General features: G+C 40.7%; 1 protein-coding gene across 1 annotated transcript; it reads left to right on the forward strand.

Moving 5' to 3' along the window:
- The first annotated feature begins 8,923 nt into the window (after positions 1-8,923).
- On the forward strand, positions 8,924-12,443 carry LOC128253206 (uncharacterized). Its single transcript, XM_052981437.1, has 3 exons — positions 8,924-9,163; positions 10,495-11,776; positions 11,837-12,443. Exons 1-3 carry the CDS (start codon positions 8,924-8,926, stop codon positions 12,055-12,057), a joined length of 1,743 nt encoding a protein of 580 aa, XP_052837397.1. The 3' UTR covers positions 12,058-12,443.
- Positions 12,444-19,628: the final 7,185 nt, after the last annotated feature.

Raw genomic sequence — 19,628 nt, forward strand, 5'->3', positions numbered from 1 at the left:
TTTAATATTTTATTGCCCATTTTCTTGAAATTATCTATTGAAACGTATTCAAAGTTATTTTCCCACGGTGCCACTTTGAATTGGCTGTTTTGATGTAAACCGGATTGCTTCACAAGCCTTTGGAAAAACTGACCTAGGTCAAGGACTCCATTGGTATATAAATCGCTAACATCATATCTTGCAGTACATTTTTTTCCATGTTTAAATAAACATAGCATATTTTTTACGTGCAAGGTCACTACTTTACGTACTTCGTCATTGTTTATGACTCCGTATACGTTGGGCTTTGAAGCTTTTTCTATAGATTGCCTAGGCAAGTCTATTTCTTTTTCTCCTGGGCAGGATTTCTGTCTACTTTGATATCTTGTAGTGACTTTATGTAGATTTCCGGTTATATTTTGTAGTTCTTTGATGGTTATTCTTGATAACGCATCAGCTACGTAATTGTCTTTTCCCTTTAAATATTCAACTGTGAAGTTGTATTCTTCTAATTCTAGCCTCATACGTGTCAGTTTGGAACTTGGGTTAGTCATTGAGAACAAGTATGTTAACGGTCTGTGATCGGTTTTGATAATGAAATGTTTGCCATAAATGTATGGTCTAAAATGTAATATTGCCCAATGTATTGCAGCTAGTTCCTGCTCGGTAGTACACTTATTACTTTCTCCATTGGTAAAAGCTCTCGATGCATATGCAATGGGGAGTTGGAGTCCGCTATGGTTTTGAGTTAAAACCGCTCCACATGCTTTCTTACTTGCATCAGTAATTATACAAAATTCTTTACTAAAATCTGGATCTTGTAGCAAAGTAGGTTCCATAAGTTTTGTTTTTAAATGTTTTTACAAAACGTCTTGCGCTGTCTGCATCGTGTGTGACTGGATAATTCAGTATGACGTCATATTTCTTGTCATCTTGAAGTATTCCTTTATCTGTGCACTTATGACCTAGAAAAGTCACCTCATGCATAAAGAATGAACATTTTTGTGGATGTAACTTTAGGTTGTATATCCTACATTTCTCAAAAACGTCTGTTAAATTTTTAAGCATATGTTTTTCGGAGCAACCTATAACTATTAAGTCATCCATATAAAGGAATGCTTTTGAATGTTCAAGTCCAGAGAATGCAAAAGTCATCATTCTCTGAAATGAATATGGCGCTATTTTTAAGCCAAAAGGTAATCGTGTGAAGCGATACGAGCCATTGCTCGTTGAAAAGGAAGTTATATCCCTTGAGCTTTTTTCCAGTTCTATTTGGTGAAATCCTGACATTAAATCAAGACATGAAAAGTATTTTGCGCGACCTAGTTGATCTAAAATATCATCAATTCTAGGGAGTGGAAATATATCGGACAGTAATTTTATATTAATCTGACGATAGTCAATTACTAATCGCCACTTTTTTTCTTCGGAACCTGGAGCTGATTTTTTAGGGACAAGCAATAATGGGCTATTGTATTCCGATACTGAAGGTTCGACTATCCCGTCGGTGATTAATTTTCCGACTTGCTTTTGAATTTCGTTCACCTGACCATGTGGGCTTCTATAGTTTTTTATGTAAACGGGTTCATCATCTTTCAATCTCAGTTTTTGTTTGTAGAAATTATTTGTCCTAATTGGTTCGGATTCTAATCCGAATATGTCATTATATTTATACCCTTGCAGAGGGTATTATAATTTCAGTCAGAAGTTTGCAACGCAGTGAAGGAGACGTTTCCGACCCTATAAAGTATATATATTCTTGATCAGCATCACTAGGAGAGTCGATCTAGCCATGTCCGTCTGTCCGTCTGTCCGTCTGTCCGTCTGTCCGTCGGTCCGTCTGTCCGTCTGTCCGTCCGTTTATATGCAAACTAGTCTCTCAGTTTTAAAGCTATCTGCATGAAACTTTCCCAAAAGTTGTCTTTCTATTGCAGGTAGTATATAAGTCGGAACGAGCCGGATCGGACGACTATAGCATATAGCTCCCATAGGAACAATCGGAAAAATAAATGAAAAAAAATTATAACTTTGCTGTTTTTTAATTTTTTGTTTAGTTCTTCGACATATAGTAATGGTAAAATATTTCCGATTTACGGTTTAAATTTCATCAAAATCGGACGACTATAGCATATAGCTCCCATAGGAACAATCGGAAAAATAAATGAAAAAAAATTATAACTTTGCTGTTTTTTAATTTTTTGTTTAGTTCTTCGAGATATAGTAATGGTTTAATATTTCAGAATTACGGTTTCAATTTCATCAAAATCGGACGACTATAGCATATAGCTCCCATAGGAACAATCGGAAAAATAAATGAAAAAAATTATAACTTTTCTGTTTTTTAATTTTTTGTTTAGTTCTTCGACATATAGCAATGTTTAATTATTTCAGAATTATGGTATAAATTTTATCAAAATCGGACGTCTATAGCATATAGCTCCCATAGAAATAATAAAAATATATAAAATAACTATCTAATAATTGAGCTGCAAATAATCATAGTTTCAATGTTTTTTTTTAGCACATACTCAAGTAAATCATAATTTAAATGTTTTCAAAAGTATTTAATTAATGCAATAGCTGCAAGGGTATATGAACTTCGGCTTGCCGAAGTTTGCTTTCCTTCTTGTTTTTACATAAATTTGTGAGTTGGAATTTGAATTGTGGGGGAAAATTTTCTGACAATTGGGATAATACAGACTTTTCTCTATTTTCTTTGTTTCCTTCAACTACATCATAGTTCAACAGTGATTCATATGCTAAATTATTCGCACTGACCACTTTATCTTCGTTTTGTGTTGTAGCTATTGTACTTGCTATATAAATTCCGTGCTCAATTTCTTGAGTTGGAATTAATACACTGTCCTCTTTTGAATTTAATTTTATTTTTCTAATGACTTGTGATCTTGCTGGCAGAAGAATTAAGTTATTGCCAGAACTGTATTCTATTGGAACATAAATTGGAAATTTTAAATTGTTTGGTCTTATTATAAGCCAATCTTCAGATGGCGAAAAATCTAAATGACAGTTGTTTTTTTAATAAAATCAATCCCTAAAATGCCATCACAAGGGACAGCTAAGTGTAAGTCTACGATATGAAAATCGTGTGGAATTATGTACTTGGTAGTCTGTATTTCAATTGATGTTAAGCCTTTGTATTTCGTAATTTCTTGGCTTATTCCCCATATATCTATTATGTTATTATCTTGTACATTTCGAAATATATCTGAATTTTCTTTTACTATAGAGATTTCGGCACCTGTGTCTACCAAAAAGACAAGTTCTTTTCCGGTAGCCACATGGGTGAATTAGACGAATATATTCTGACTGAGATTAATAGTATGAACCGTTACTTTCTCTACTGTTGAGTATTTAAAGGGGGTTGGGAATTTCCCGAAGTGTCATTGGCTACTCTAACATTGTTTGTATTGTTGTTGTTGTAGCCTCCGCTCGAGTTGCCACGGCCCCTTGAGTTTCCTCTGTAGTTGCCGCGACCATTGTTTTTGTTGGTATTGTTGTAGTAAACACAATTGTTACCACGACCACGAAAATTACCTCTATAACTTCAACGTCCGCGGTTTCCGCCGCGTTGTGAATAGTTATTGTAGTAAAGAACCGAATTTGGTTGTCCAGTTGCTTCTGTGCAACTGTTTACGAATTTTGAAATTACGTCGTTCATTGTGTTGAAGTTGCCGGCTTGCATGATAAGTTTTACCTTATCAATTGTGCAGTTTTTAGTCATTGCTTTTACTGCGTGCTGTGTGGAATAACTTCTTGCTAGTTCTAGTGTTAAGCCGTCTGTTATGTACGCACTTTCTAAAGCTTTCGTCATCTGCTCAATTTCTGATGTGTATTGATTAGCAGTTTTATTTCGTTGCTGTAAGTTCATTAGCTTTGCTGACAATACCTCTACAGTTTCGCCTTTGACGTTACTTTTTAATTTTGCAATTACTTCACCTACCGTTGTTTCGTTACCAATTAGATTTCTGTCTACGCCCTTTAGTTTTGTTTATATTATAGAGACAGCTAGGCTTTCGTGTTCGCCTTTTATTGACTCTATTATATGCAACGCATCAATGAAACTGGTTAGGTTTTCTGCTTTACCATCGAAAACTGGTATAAGCTTTGATGCAGTGTTAATGAAGTCGATATTTGTTTGCGCCATTTCGAAGTTGTTGTTCTTAGATATGTTTGCGCTTGAGTCTGAGTCTGAATCTGTTGTATTATCTGCGTTTGATAATAAAACGGCTGGGATAGTAAGATTATTTAAATCTTCTTCCTTAATTTTCGCGTTGAAATCTTCTTGCTCTGTTTGATCTACGCCAGTTGGCTCTTCCAATGTTGATTCTTCATCGGTTTCAACTGTTATTGCGGTATTAAGAATGGTAGGTACAGAGATATCTAATTGAATTTTTCTTTTATCGATATTAGATTTTCTCTGAGCCTTTTCAAAAATTTTGATACCCTTGACCAATGGTCGTCATTTAATTTTTCTTTTTGTCCATGTATTAATATACGCGCCTCGTTAAAACAGTTTACTACTACTTCTGCTTGTTTTTTTAATGTGCTTCCTTAAATTGGTCTGTTCTGATTAAGGGATTTGTATGATTTATCGAACTCTGTTTTTATTTTATTTAATTTCGCATACAAATCGTTCCATTCCATGGCAGTATTATCTATGTAATTTTACCATAAGGATCGTAGTTTCACCGAGTATAGATTGGTAATCCACGACCTCTTTTACTAAGACGTATGACAAAGTATTTAGGATTAAACCCTTTATTTTTTTATTGTAAGCAAACAAAAGGCTGAATTCCAAATTGTACTTTTCCATATAGTTATATTCAAATTGTAATGAAGTTTTTATGCAAAGGAGAATGTTTAATGCACGCATTCTAAATTCTGGATCTTTAATAATTATTTCCTCAAGACAGCTATCCAATTCTATAGTGTTAAATGCCATAACTTTAATAAAAATAAAAAAAAGTTTGTTTTCAATAGAAGGGTATTAAATTGACCTTTCTATCCATTAAATTTTTTTAGTTTTTTTTTATTTCTCATCTAGATTGTGTGCTCTACTTAAATACTTCTTCTTTAAACATTTATTGTGCAACTTGTATATTTTGGAAACAAAATTTGCGCTCATGATGACAATGATTATTATTAACAGTACATGCACCCAATATAGGTCAATATTATTTGGTTCCACTTTGTTAATAACGTTAGCAGTGGAGTCCACTGACTTAACGTCTACAATTCCCATTTTGGGTAGATGTACTTTCAATATATAGGTTTTATTATATTTACTATGATTTTCTGCAGAGAATTCATTTATTTATTGTTATTCATTCATTGAAAGAAATTTTAAATGGGTATACGTAAATATTCCTGCCTGGCTTTTAAGACCTGAGAAGCACTCAGCAAAATAACGTCATCAAACAAAAATTTAGGAATTTAATTATTCAAAACTGATTGATTAAATAATTGTCTTCTGGCATAATCGCATAAATTTTATTTTGCTAAAATTGAAGAAAAAAAAATTTTTGGGTTAATTTTCATATAACTGATTTACAATATTTTGCTCTATATAAACCAATATCAATTATATGTTTTTAGTATATAGCCTAACAGAGGTTAGTATTTTTCGAGCAGCGCTTTCGCGCATCGGCTCGGGCTTAGAAGTATATAATTAAAGACAACTTAGGCATTGGCATAAATGCAGCCCTTGTTGCGTTACTTTGCTCGTTTGCAAAGTATTTTGTCCAGTTCTTTAATGTTTCGTGCATGTGCTTCCTTCTCCTGCGGGATCGTTGCTATATCCCTGTAGTCCTTCAGTAATCGTCTCTGTTGCAGGACTTTTACCCTTTTTCCACTTCTTTTTCTTTTGTGGATGGGTTTGCTGGACTCCTGTCGTGCCCTGTACTCAGCTATTGTGAGGGGCGAGGTCCATCGTTGGGACACAAGTCTAGGGCCTCTTGTAAGGTTGGTGCGTCCCTTTGCTCAACAGGAGCAGGTGCCTCCCACGCCGGTGCTGGTCATCGCACATGCTAATTACTGTTGATTTTTTTTTTCTTCGATTTCGATTGACGATTTTCGAGGGCGGCTCTGGAGAACCTAATTTCAGACAGCCGAGGATTAGGGATCCGCATCGTCCACACTGGACGGCCACACTTGTTAAGCACTGGCCCTAATTAGCCAAACTCGCCGATTTACGCGATTTGGGGCCAAAATAACGAAAATTAGATGCAGATACAACAATTAAACCGTCTCACTTTCTACTCGCGCACATGTCACGGTCGCCATGTAAAGAATAGTTTTTAATATCTTTCGTCTTTTTAAATCCGTCTGTTAAGAACGGGCTTTATTAATTGAATGCTCACTTAAGAATGAATTTGGCTTGGCTTACAATTCATATAGCTGCACGAGCAGCGCCTCGGCCAACGCTTATGTATCTAAATATATATGTTAATGTATACGTAAATGTATATGGGCGGCGCAAGCAGCGGCCGCGCATGAGAGAGAGAGTGTTATGCTCACATGGTAACCGAATGATCGGCCGCGCATGCAGACATGCCGACATGCATTTAGGATGTGCATAACATTGTTGTGTGGGTCGAATTGGTTTGCACTTGAGGTGCTGGGAATATTCGGACATAAGCAAATGCTACAATGTTGCAGTGATATAAGCGGTACAGTGTGTACCCTATATGTGAGCATACTACAGAACCTATCGCGCGTTTAATTTATATTTTTAATATTTCTGTTTTCCCCATAAACATTTTGGTGACCCCGACGAGATATTCATTTAATCGGAGTCTGCATGTCGGTTTTTAACATTGTTTAAAATCGTTTAAGCAATAACTTATTTTCGCTGTCGTTTGCTGCATCTCAGTCACAAACACACGAACACTTTATGTGCGCGCTGCCGGCCGGCCGTTTGTTTTTTTTGAGCATTTTCGCGCTGTGAAAGAAGCAAAACTGTGTTGTGCTGGAATATTAAACATTAAAGAAAACGCATTTAATTGTTGTTAAACGCGTATATTGCATACATATATGTATGTTTAAATAGCCGTGTTTGTGTATGGTCACATACATTACCTTGCCAAGTCAATGTTTCTAGGCAAAAATTTCGGTAAAAAGAACAAAAACAAAGTCAAAGTTTCCGTTACGTTGTTGGCGACGCTCGGTGCATTAACATTTGCGCGGCAATAGGCATAGGGTGTTTCCTGCCCTCTGAACCCGGTCAGACAATTAAAAAAAAAATGGATAACCCAGGAGACGCGATTCAGCCTCAAAATGATGCTCCCAGTGACATCAAGTTTTACCGAGCCAAAGTGCGTTCCGTTTTGCGGCAGTTAAACGCAATGAAAGATTACTTAACTGCTGGAGCTACTGAGCAGTTTTATGAATCTGATGTCCTCGCGCGGCTGGAATGGGTGAACTCTATGAACTTGGAATTCGATTCTGCACAGACTTCGCTTGAAAAACTGGACTTTTCGAAATTAGTAAAGATACGCGGTTTGAATTTTCCGCAATCTTAATGGATTTAAAGGCGAAACTAAAACGGACCCTTGCAGCTCTGCGCAAACTGCATTTGCCGGGTTCCACAGTTGCCAATTCTACATCCTTTGATATTATAAACAATGCGAATCTTTCTTTCTGATTTAGGAAACCTCGATTGCCAAATCTAGAGATTTCTCGTTTTCAAGGATCGTACTCAGAATGGCCGGACTTTATTGCAACTTTTACCACGGTCATTGGAAATGATGACGAGCTAAGTGATATTGAAAAATTACAATATTTGAGGTCCTCTTTAGGCGGCGTGGCTTTGGAAACCATACGATCGCTCGAGCCCTCAAATGAAAATTATAAAAAGGCTTTAACTTTACTTATTAATCGATTTAATAATAAAGTTTTACACTTTTAGGCACACGTTCAGGCAATATTTGGTTTAAAAGGTGTCGAGAAGGGATCAGCTAAGGGTCTTCGGGAGCTCAGCGATTGGATGAATTCGCATCTTCGAGCAATCCGTACCCTGGCCACCACACAACAAATTCTGGATGGATTTCTCATTCATATCGTGACACACAAGCTAGATAAAAGGACTCGTGAAAAACTGGGAAGATGATTTGTCAACCTCTGAGCTATCTACCTGGGATGCTATGGAGTCGTTTTTGGAGAAGAGGTGCCGGATGATGGAAAACTTGGACCAAGCTGTGGTAATTCAAACACCACGCCATCGGGTGGGAAAAAGCATGCATAGATATAACCCAAGTGTACTGATTACGTCTGCTACTAACTCAAACCATCCAATTTGCCTATTTTGCGATGCTAGAGATCATTATTTGCCAAAATGCTCCCGATTTCTAAGCTTGAGTTCCAATCCTCGATATAAAAAATGCACCTTTGCCTCAACTGTTTACGCAAAGGCCATAGCTTGCAGCAATGTAAGTCAACTCATTGTAAACATTGTCGCATGAAGCACCATTCATTACTGCACATTATCCCATAGTCATCTATACCATCGACCTCAGATTCATCTCCATCATCCGACCCATCTATAAGCTCTCAGCCATTACCATCGACTTCATCATCACTAGTGTCATGCTCATCTCCATTATCACAACCTAATTACCATTTAACGCACTCTCCACCACAAACCGTAAACACAATGCCAATGAATTACGTGCTGCTTCGAACTGCTATAATCTACGTAAAAAATAGAGTTGGTGCATTTATGCCTTTATTACTACGCGTTTAGCTAGCCAACTTAATTTGAAACTTAGACAATCGCACACACTAATTTCTGGGATAGGGGAATCTTCCATGAACTCTGATATATTCTGGCGCAATCACGGGATGCAAGCTATCGTGCGTCATTCGCAGCTGTTGTAACCCATAGTATCACTGATTACCAGCCAAATTTCAATATAAATACTATAGGATGGAGGATAGCACCTTGCCCACGCTTCAAAACACCAAGCTTGGTTGGATAGTTTCTGGAGGGAAGCCAAGTATGCTAAATCGCAAATCTGTCTTGGCTGCCATTGCCAAGGATCCTGCTGATCATGCAGATGATGACACACTTGCTGCCGTAGTAAAGCGGTTTTGGGAGATTGAAGACATTAGTTCAGAAAAACCATTGATGCTGGCCGAGGACTTACGATGCGAGCAGCTTTTCAAAGTAAATTGCATTAGGCTGGAGAATGGTCAATATTCGTTTCGCCTTTTATCCACTTTAGGATTCGAATCTTTAGATGACTCCTACTGTCTGGCCCGTCGTCGTTTTAAAAGTTTGGAATCAAAACTAAATAAAAACCCCAATCTGAAAGCGCAGTATTCGGCATTTTTACAGGAATACCTCAACTTAGGCCACATGTCTCTCGCATTAAGGGATCCAGAGGTGCCACAATTTTTCTTGCCTCACCATTCTGTTCAGAAGCTTGAAAGCACTACCATTAAACTTCGTGTCGTCTTTGATGGTTCTGCAAAAACTACATCTGGGATAGCTCTAAACGACTTGCTTCTAGCAGGACCAACAATTCAGCAAAAAATCTTTAATATTTTGCTTCGGCTTAGATTTTTTAAAGAAGCTCTTTGTGGAGACATCTGCAAGATGTACCGTTGCGTTCGTGTTTCGTACCCTGATGACTTTTTGCAATGTATCATTTAGCGAGAGAACTCCACAGATAAATAGAGTGTTTATAAACTAAACACAGTAACTTATGGAACCAAGTCGGCTGCCTTCTTGGCTATAAGAGCCATGCATCAGCTCTCTTCGTCATTAGGTAAAGGAGCTACTGGCGCGCGGCCACTTTCCGATCCGAAAATGGTGTTCGAATGAAGCAAGCGCTCTCGAAGGAGAGTCTGATCGCGATAAAGAGCAATTAATTAAATTCCACGACGGATCAGCTATCGCCAAAGCTTTGGGGTTGGTCTGGGATCCATCTTCGGATAACCTTCTCTTTAACTTTGCACAAATTTTAACAAGTCAACGAGCAACAAAACGGATTGTGTTGTCAACAATTGCGAAATTTTATGATCCGCTTGGTTTAATAGCACCCATTGTTACAAAATCCAAAATTTTTTTGCAGAAGCTATGGAGCTATGCCAGAGCCCCTTCTTTCGTCATGGGGGGAGTTGACTTCTCAGTTGTCGATCGTCCAGAACCTAAAATTTCCACTATTCGTAATGCAATCGCAGGCTTCCGTAGATATGCACGGATTCTGTGATGCTAGCACAGCAGCTTACGGCGCGTGCTTATATTTGCGGTCGGAGGCCAATGGCAACACTGAAGCACATCTACTCTGCGCCAAGTCTAGAGTAGCTCCCTTAAAAGCTTTGACAATACCAAGATTAGAACTTTCAGCAGCGTGTTTATTGGCTGAGCTTATCGTAAACGTTAATGAAACCATAGGTTTTGATTGCAGCTTTCACTGCTGGTCGGACTCGTTTATTGTGTTGACTTGGATTCGGTAGCCTCCCAAGGGAGTTCAACGTATTTGTGTCTAATAGAATCGCGAAAATCCAGGAAATGACGAAAGGAATGGCTTGGCATCATGTTCAAATAGACTTAAATCCGGCGGATGTGGTATCGCGAGGATGTACCCCCAAAGAATTGCTGGAGCACTCCCTTCGTCGTCGAAGTGGCCCTCCCTATTAGATGCAGTAAAGAACCTTCCGGAACGGCGTTCCACGGCGCTAATTGGAACCGTTGGCACTGACATATCTATTAACTGCAAGTTTCTCAACTCATTCGACAAGTTGCAGCGTGTTTTCGCGTACATTTATCGATTCATTTCAAATTGCAGAGCCAAATCATTACCTTCAACCATCTATCTTACCGTTGACGAGATCAGCTTCGGAACCGTTCTGCTTCTAAGGAGCATTCAACAGGTTCACATAGCGGTGGAGTATGAGGTTCTTAGCCAAGGCAAGCCTTGTCCTCCGAAGAGCAAGTTGATTTCTCTGAGGCCAATACTTAGCCCTGAGGGTTTACTTCGTGTTGGTGGAAGGCTTCAAAATGCGAGCTTGGACTACGAGGCTAAGCATCCGATATTGTTACCCAAGGATCATCCGGTCACCAGAGCGATTATCGTCTATTATCATGAGAAATACTTTCACGCAGGGCCACAGGCGTTGCTCGCTGCTTTACGGCAAAGGTATTGGCCACTTGGAGGCCGAAAGTTCGTGGCTAGCGTCATCAACAAATGCGTCAGATACTTTCGGATGAAGCCTGTGGCTTGGGAACACGTGATGGGTAGCCTGCCAGCAGATCGAGTTCAGCCTAACCCAGCTTTTCACACCACAGGAGTGGACTATTGTGGATCGTTCTATCACAAGTCAGAGGCCCGGAACAAAGCACCCCACAAGTGCTACATCGCCGTCTTTGTCTGCTTTTCGACGAAGGCTGCGCACTTGGAAGTCGTCCAGGGTCTCTCAACGGATTCTTTCATTGCAGCTTTGAGAAGATTCATTAACCTCAGAGGCAGTCCACGTACTATTTGGAGGGATAATGCGACAAACTTTGTTGGCGCTAAACGAGAGCTAGCGGAACTGAAGGAGTTATTTTTGAGCGAACCGCACACGGCTTCGATAACTTCTTCCTGCTTAGCGAATGGGATTGATTGGAAGTTCATACCCCCGCGTGCCCCACATTTCGGTGGTCTATGGGAGGCGGCTGTAATATCGGCAAAATTTCACTTCTACCGAATTGTCGGTGCAGCCATCTTAGCCCTTGATGAATTAAGAACTCTTGCATATGAAATTTCTGCCATTCTTAACTCCCGTCCGCTTTGTCCAATTTCAGAAAACGCTGAAAATTTTGAGGTGCTAACGCTAGCGCATTTCCTCAAAGGTTCCAGCTACACAAGGTTTCCTGAGCCTGACGTTACTCATCTTCGCGAAGGCCGGTTAAGCAGTTGGCAAAGAATAACACAAATGCAGCAGCACTTCTGGAAAAGATGGAGCAGAGAGTATTTGTCCCTGTTGCAAGAAAGAAGAAATGGCGGATCAAAACATCCAACATCCAAATCGGTCGTGTTGTATTGCTTCAGGAGGACAACCTTCCACCGATGAAATGGCAGCTTGGGTGCATCCATGAAGTCATACCTGGAAAGGACGGCGTCGTCAGAGTAGCTGTGGTCCGGACAGCTACAGGTCTTACCAAAAGGGCCGCCACTAAACTAGCCGCTCTGCCCATCGAATCCCATTTGGTTGGAACCGTGCCTCTCCTAACGGGGGGAGTATGTTTAGAGCAGACCGCCAGCACCTAGTCAAATGCTCATAGGTGTGCGCTGCAAACGCAGGGCTGTTATGCAGCTTTGTTCTTCGTTTTTCTTATCTCGCTACATTTGTCGCGTTATCTATTCAGCTGAGCTACAGCGAAAACATGTACACAAATTTGAAGTCAAGCTTTTGGCAAGTCAGTTATACAAAATCGCTGCAACTCCGAGCACAGCTAATAAAATCAAGAAATAATTTCAGTTGAACCTATCGTGCGTTTAATTTATATTTCTAAACTAAAGGGTGGCATTTTGGTTGTTTTCCCCATAAACAATGAGATTAAAGCTTATTTCAAAAATCTTTTTTGAGTAGCGTGTTATGTGCTCCCTGCGGTTTAAATTAAAAACATATCGCGCAATTGAGTTGAAGGCAACTTTGTGACTAAGTTTCTAGGTTGTTTGAAATGATTTGCAGGCTTTTAGTTTTATACCTTTTCCAGCGGTTGTAGGGATTATCCCGCAGGCGAATTGGTTTTTTAATTTCCAAGTTAAGCCATGGCTGTAGGGTAGGTTTTTGTGTTTTTGTTCTTAATGGAACACAGTGTTCAAATAACCGTCGAATGTTGGAGTTAAATAATAGAAGTTGTTCCGGTGGCGAAGTCAAGTCATAAATGTTGTAGGTTTTTTAAATTGATTGATTTATAGTCCCTATAAATAAAAAATCGTGTTGAATTGTCAGAAACAAAATTATATGTCATAAATATCAAGTCATAGAGAAGGATTTTTGACGGTTCACTAACAAAGAAAACATTTAACAAAGAGCTAATGTGAATTAATGTGGACAATATTCAAACCCACTTTCTGTTTACAGAGAATTCTAAGCGGACTGCTCGCTGTTGCATTATTTGTATTGACCTGCATTAATAGTGGGGTATAAGGTAAATTGGGAAACGCACATAAGCAGCAAGAAGATTGTCGAGAAGACAACAATTCTAGTCGGTTCAACCTCAATAGTATCAAGCGACTCAATCAAGTATCCAGACTGATCGATTACATGCTATCGTTCAAGACCCACCTAGCGTATGCAGCCAAAGCATCCAGATCGACTGCATCCATCTCGTGGTTAAATCGAGCTCAGGTGGCTGGGCGAAGAGGTCGAACCTAGATCTACCTGCTAGGCGATACACCTTGCCGACACAATCCAGACCAAGCTTAGGAAGCCTGCGATAAAGGTGCCTGGGCGAACATAGTTCTACCTGCTAGGCGAAACACCTTGCCGGCCCCGACAGTGAGGTTCGCATAACATCCAGAGTCTCTGAGGAGCCGTCATGAGTCAGACACCAGCAGAAGTCGACGACGAAGAGCGACGCCGCAGAAGACAGCGTCGAAAAGCGACGACGCAGAGGATAACGACGAGGAGCAGCAGTAGCGTAAGAGCCGCGAGGCTAGATAATAATAAAAAAAAATAAAAACCTTTACGACCCCAAGGCAACCCTTGCGTTATCTTTGGTCAATGGCAATCAGCCACTATAAAACTGTGCAACGATCCCACAACCTCTCTGAGCTAGCCGCACGTTTACGTAGCGAGTTAAATATTTAAGAAATCAGGTCGCTACAAACTTTCCTGTCCGCTTTAAAAATAAAAAAAACAAGAGAGCACCAACTTCAAAATAAATTTTTACCCACAAAACATTCGGAGTTTAGGTTGCGCCATCTGTCGAACTGCATAGCCAACAATAGAAGCCAGTTCTTTCGTTCTGTCTCTCTACATCAGCGATTACCGGCAGAGCAGCACATATGAATTGAGAAGGCACAAGCTAGATTTGAACGAAAAGAGATTACCAATAGAAAACCTAAAGTACTCCTAAAAACTATGAAAATAAAGAGGTCAGCTGCATAAGAGATGTTATTGACGAAAGCTATTTCGGGCAGCACGAGGGGTACCTTCGGCAACCAGTGCGCTGGATCCAGAGAGGGGGAGAGCAGACTCAGCAGCCGTGATCGCTCTGAGCTTATCAAGCTGCTGGATAAAGTAAATGTCCTCTCTTTCACTGCCCTTTACGTGCACAATCCCACGGCGCGTAAAAACAGCAGCAAGAGATTTCTACTTCCTTAAACGCATGGCTTCTTTAAGTATAAGGAAATTATCTCTCGTGAGCTGCTCATTAACGTGGAAAGCGGCCGGCGATGATGTTGAAATCATCCCAAATATAATCATGAGCGGTATGTTTAGTTTCTTCCTTGTTTTGATTTTTCAACACTTAAATTGGGTATTAAATTATTTGGGAAGAGCACCTGTTTTTCCGCGTAGGCGGATGTGCGGCATGACTGGGAAACATGGAGCCCGATGCAATTACGGAATACAGAATTAAAATTTTTAGATACAATCATAAAACCATGTCTTACTTTTTTGTGGGTTTTTAGGTTCAGCGGATTGCAGCACTCAATCATCTCTCGCTCGTTAGAAATGGACGGATATAGTCTACTCTAGTCTACTAGGAGGATCAACTACATCCTGGACCAACTCCGAGAAGTTAAGTATATTAGCAGCCTTGACTTAAAGGACGGGTACTGGCAGATATCGTTGGAGGCAACCAGGAGGCAGTACACCGCATTCACAGTGCCAGGGAAAGGCCTGTTTCAATGGAAAGTTATGCCTTTTGGTTTACACTCGGCATCAGCAATATTCCAGCGGGCGTTGGATCAGGTAATAGGACCCGAAATGATGCCGCACGCCTTCGCGTATCAGGATGATATAATCGTCATCGGACGGACGCTAGAAGAGCACATGCGGAACGTAAAGGAAGTATTTAGAAGACTGCGAGGGGCGAACCTGAAAGTAAACGCTGATTAGTGTAAATTCTTCAGGAAGGAACTTCAATACTTAGGGCATCGCATTACAGACCAAGGCATCGGGACGGATCCGGAAAAGGTATCAGCGATAGCATTGCTAAAACCACCGGCAACTGCCAAGGAGCTGCGGCAGTATTTGGGAGTGGCGTCGTGGTACAGGCGTTTTTTGCCAGATTTTGCCACGCTAGTGCATCCGCTTCTCCGAAAGTGTGTCAAATGGTAATGGACCGACGACCACCAGCAGGTCTTTGAAGCTGTCAAGGCGAGGTTGGTCGCCGACCCAATTTTGGCTGGGTGCCATTCTCACTCAAAATTCCGACCAGGGCGAGCGGGTAATCTCCTATTCCAGCCGGACCCTAAATGGGTTGGAAAAGAATTACTCGGATACTAAAAAAGAATGTTTAGCAATCGTGTGGGCCATAAGGAAATTAAAGCCATACCTGGAGGGATACCACTTCAAATTGATAACAGATCACATGGTCCTGAAGTGGTTGAATAGGATCGAGAAGAATCGGACGGTGGACACTGGAGCTCTAACTATACGACTTCGAAATCGCATACAGGAAAGGCCAGCTGAATATTGTGGCGGATGCACTGTGGCGGCAGCCCATACCTGAAACCTGCCGAATGATGAAAACGAAGCCACCTGGTCAACCGGCGAAACAAGACGAATGTAGCTGGATAAGGGGCATGAGGGGCAAGATAGCACAGAACCCCCAAAAATATCCGGACTATTTAGTGGAGGCCGACCGGCTGTACCGGCACATTCCTCACCGAGCAGGCTACGAGGATGTGGTCGCATGGAAGCTATGCGCACCAATCGGATCAAGGCAGCGAGTCATGGCCGAGAACCATGGGCCGACGGCTGGACACATGGACAGCCGAAAGACGATCGCAAGGGTGGCAGCGAGGTATCATTGGTCGGGCATGCACCGCGACATTAGGAAATACGTGCGGAACTGCGAGAGCTGCCTCAGGTACAAGCCTAGTCAGCTGCTGGCAGCCGGAAAAATGCTCACACAGATCTCAGAGGAAAGCTGGGCCATAGTATGCGCCGATTTCGTTGGGCCGCTTCCTCGGTCGAAGCACGGGAACTCGATGCTAATAGTGCTCGTAGATCGGTTCTCGAAGTGGACGGAAATAGTGCCAATGCGTAGGGCTACCACAGAGACGCTCGAAAAGGCAATCCGGAAAAGGATTGTCTCAAGGTACAGCGTGCCGAAGGTCTTGATCACCGATAACGGGGTGCAGTTCACGAGCAGGGCGTTCAAGCGGTTCTTGACAGAGTTGGGAATGCGGCACCAGTTCACGCCACAAGAAAATCCCACGGAGAGGGCCAATAGAACGGTAAAGACAATGATCGCCCAGTTTGCCGGACAAGACCACGTGTCAGTGCGAAACGGGGCTACTCGAAAACTATGTTTGCGATGGGGGGCGAGTTGTAGGAATATGATCCCGCATGGGCACGCAAGCTTCTCTGAGTGGACCAGGTATTGCCGTAGCCACGCCTGCAGTGGATCAATGATTACGTGCAAGGCTGCCAGCAAAAATGTCATCCAGGATAAGTAACGCTTGTATTTTCCTACGTTCTTCAAGGCTAGAGAGATGGACAAGACGACATCTGCTAAAGTAAGATGGCAAAGGGTCCGAAAAATTTAGTGAAGAAAGAGCAAATCTGAGAATATTTTTTTGAATGCGCTCAATTCTATTAATGTGCAGAAGCCGAAGGGTTCAAAATGAAAGAGGCATAATAAATAATGAATAAAGTGAAAGTTTAGTATAAGGGTCAAAATGCATACTATTTCGCCTAACAAACCCAAACATAGAACATTGGGTATAATATAGTTAAGGTATCCAGAAAAACTAAAATTACAATCAAACAAGACCCCGAGGTCTAAAGACTCACATTGGTGTGGCAAAAGCTGTGAGTACAATGAATAGGGACTTAAAATATCAAAAGTGCGTTTAATATACCTGACGAAATTATTTAGGTTAAGTGGGAGCAAATTATTGACACACCACGCTTTAACGTGGTTCATGTCAGCTTGAAGCAAGCTAGTGTCAGCAACTGAACGGATAGATCTAAAGATCTTAATATTATCAGCATATAAAAGAAATTCAGAGTTCATGATACAGCAGGAAACGTCATTAATAAATATTATAAAAAGAAGAAGACCAAGGGCACTACCTTGAGAAAGGCCTGAATTTGCAACAAACGGGCAAGAAAGATTATCATTAATGTTGACCCGATAGGTCCTCCGATCCAAATATGATATAATTAATTATGCTGATTGGGCGAAATGTAGGGCTTAACACGAAAGGAAAGATGCTTGGTGATAATCCGCTCAAAATGTTTAGATATGTTACTCAATTTGGAAATGGGTCGATAGTTAATGATAAGGCATTTACTACCCGATTTCACCGTGGCTGCTTTCCATTTTTTAATATAACACCCCCTGGAAAGTGACAAGTCGAAGATTAATTTTAGAGGCTGACAAAGTGCTGAGACACAATTGTTTAAGAAACAGGGAGAAATCCCATCCAGGTCAGGCTTATTATTATCATAAAAAACGTCCACCGCTTGATGAATATCATTGTAGGACACTGAAAAAATTCCAATATTATGGAGATACGGAATATTATTCAGTGTCTCGAGATGGTTCCAATCACTAAGAGGTTCGAAGTTAGAATTTAAAAATTTTGCAAAGAGATTTGCCACACCCAGCTCAGAGGAAATAGTAATGTTATCTATAGTCATAGAAGAAGTTATAGCAGACAATTTTTTTTTGAATTAACAAACCTCCAGAAAGTTTTAAGATTTTGTTTAAGACCATTCTCAGCATTGAAAATGTAATGGTTGTACAGAAATTTATATAAAAATTCAAACTCCCGCTTGTGCTGCCTGTATCGTTCCCAGTCAAGAGAGTTACGAGTTGCCAGATATCGCTTGTAATCTGGTAATTGTAAATTTAAGAGCAACGGCATATGATGAGCATCACATTTTGAAATAGGACATTCGCATAGGCTTATAGAATAATTGATTTTAAAATTAACAAAAACTAGATCTTATAATCTATTTAAACAGTTAAAGATTGTGTTTATCTGGGTTAGGATAGGATCTCATGTGGTAAGTGAACGTTACTGGGAATTAAATTAGAAGAGTGGGGATCCTGAACGCATAAAATGTTGTCCAAATGCTGTAGTCGCTGTTAGGTGGTATGTATGATGCAATAAATACAACTTTTTTAGATGGCCCATGAACTGAAACGCAAATCTGGTCCAGAAATGAATCCTCATTTGAGAGAATAATATTTTCGGAAAGAAGAGTGCGTCGGACTGGCACAATAACTCCTCCACCTCTTGAATAGTGCGTTTTCTCAGCATCCCTATCCTTACGATAGATCAGGAACTGGTTAGAAACAAAGAACTCGTCATTAAAAAAGTTGGAGTTGAGCCAGGTCCCAACTAAAATTATCACATCAAAGTCGCAGGTAAAAATCATCAAATAAACCAATATATTTTGGAAGTATGTCCTAAGAGAATCTTTCCGGCCAGCTATAGGTGCTCGCGTATGTGGCACCGCAGAAGAAAGATTGCAAGAATAAGTTGCATACAGAATCGCTGAACCAGAAGCGTCCTGCCCAGTTTCTGACTGAGGCATGTAGACTCCACAGATTGCCTTTAATAACGATGAAAGTTTTTCATTTATTTCATCCTCTTCCTGATTTGGCGAAAAATGCATAGGGTTATGCTGTTCCGATGATAAGGTGTATAATAACTCAGGCACGTATGAGCTATAATCAATAGAGTAAGAAAGCAGCCTTGTAGATACTTGCTTATGCAGATAGTGATCTGAAAACAGTAAGAGTAATTGAAGAGATGACCCCAAGAGCTCCCAAACGTCAGATATCCGAAGAGCATCGTCAACGCCCGGCAACAATGAGAATGATTCGAGAATGCACCTTAAGAGTTCGATGTCATCAGATCCAGCATGCGAAGAAAAGTTCCAGGTCGGAAGAGCGGCGGAAGACTGAAGAGAGGCCAACTCCAAAGAGCGCACTTAGAACAGCATCATATCCAGCTCTTGAGCGATGCTCATGTAAAGTGGACAGCTAAGCATTATTATCAAAGCCGAACCAGATACTTGTCGCGAAGTGCACAAGACGGACAACAATTGTGTATCCAAATGTTGTTGTTGGTACGTTTGAAGAGCGCGATCTGAGCATCGAGGAGAATGGTAAACATCGCACAAAGCGGGCGGAGAAAAATGCAGCTGTTCATGTTGGTCCAGCTGGAGAACATCGGAACGAGTGGAAAACGCCTCTCTGAAAAATGCACTGCAAGCAGAAGTCATAGCAGACAGCTGTTGTTGTTGCAAATGAAGAGTAGGCAGATAAAGAGTTGGCTGTAAAAATTGTCCCGCAACAAAATCAGCGCCAGTAGCGCCAATTACTGGGGGTTTTTTGAAGCTGCCGTAGGTGTTGATGTACGCTGAGGTCCTCCAATAAGTGGGTTATCCACAACAGTAACTTCAACTGGTCTGTCCCTATGAATAAAACGTACTACCTTGAC

The sequence above is a fragment of the Drosophila gunungcola genome (genome assembly GCF_025200985.1).
Source record: "Drosophila gunungcola strain Sukarami chromosome 2L unlocalized genomic scaffold, Dgunungcola_SK_2 000007F, whole genome shotgun sequence".
Classification (NCBI taxonomy): Eukaryota; Metazoa; Arthropoda; class Insecta; order Diptera; family Drosophilidae; genus Drosophila; species Drosophila gunungcola.

What these genes read in the sequence shown, in the direction of transcription:
- LOC128253206 (XM_052981437.1), top strand. Translation starts at nt 8,924, where the DNA reads ATGGAGGATAGCACCTTGCCCACGCTTCAAAACACCAAGCTTGGTTGG. An exon ending in GATGCGAGCAGCTTTTCAAA is followed by an intron (nt 9,164 to 10,494) that starts GTAAATTGCATT and finishes TGTGTCTAATAG; the next exon opens with AATCGCGAAAATCCAGGAAA. An exon ending in TCTTAACTCCCGTCCGCTTT is followed by an intron (nt 11,777 to 11,836) that starts GTCCAATTTCAG and finishes ATTTCCTCAAAG; the next exon opens with GTTCCAGCTACACAAGGTTT.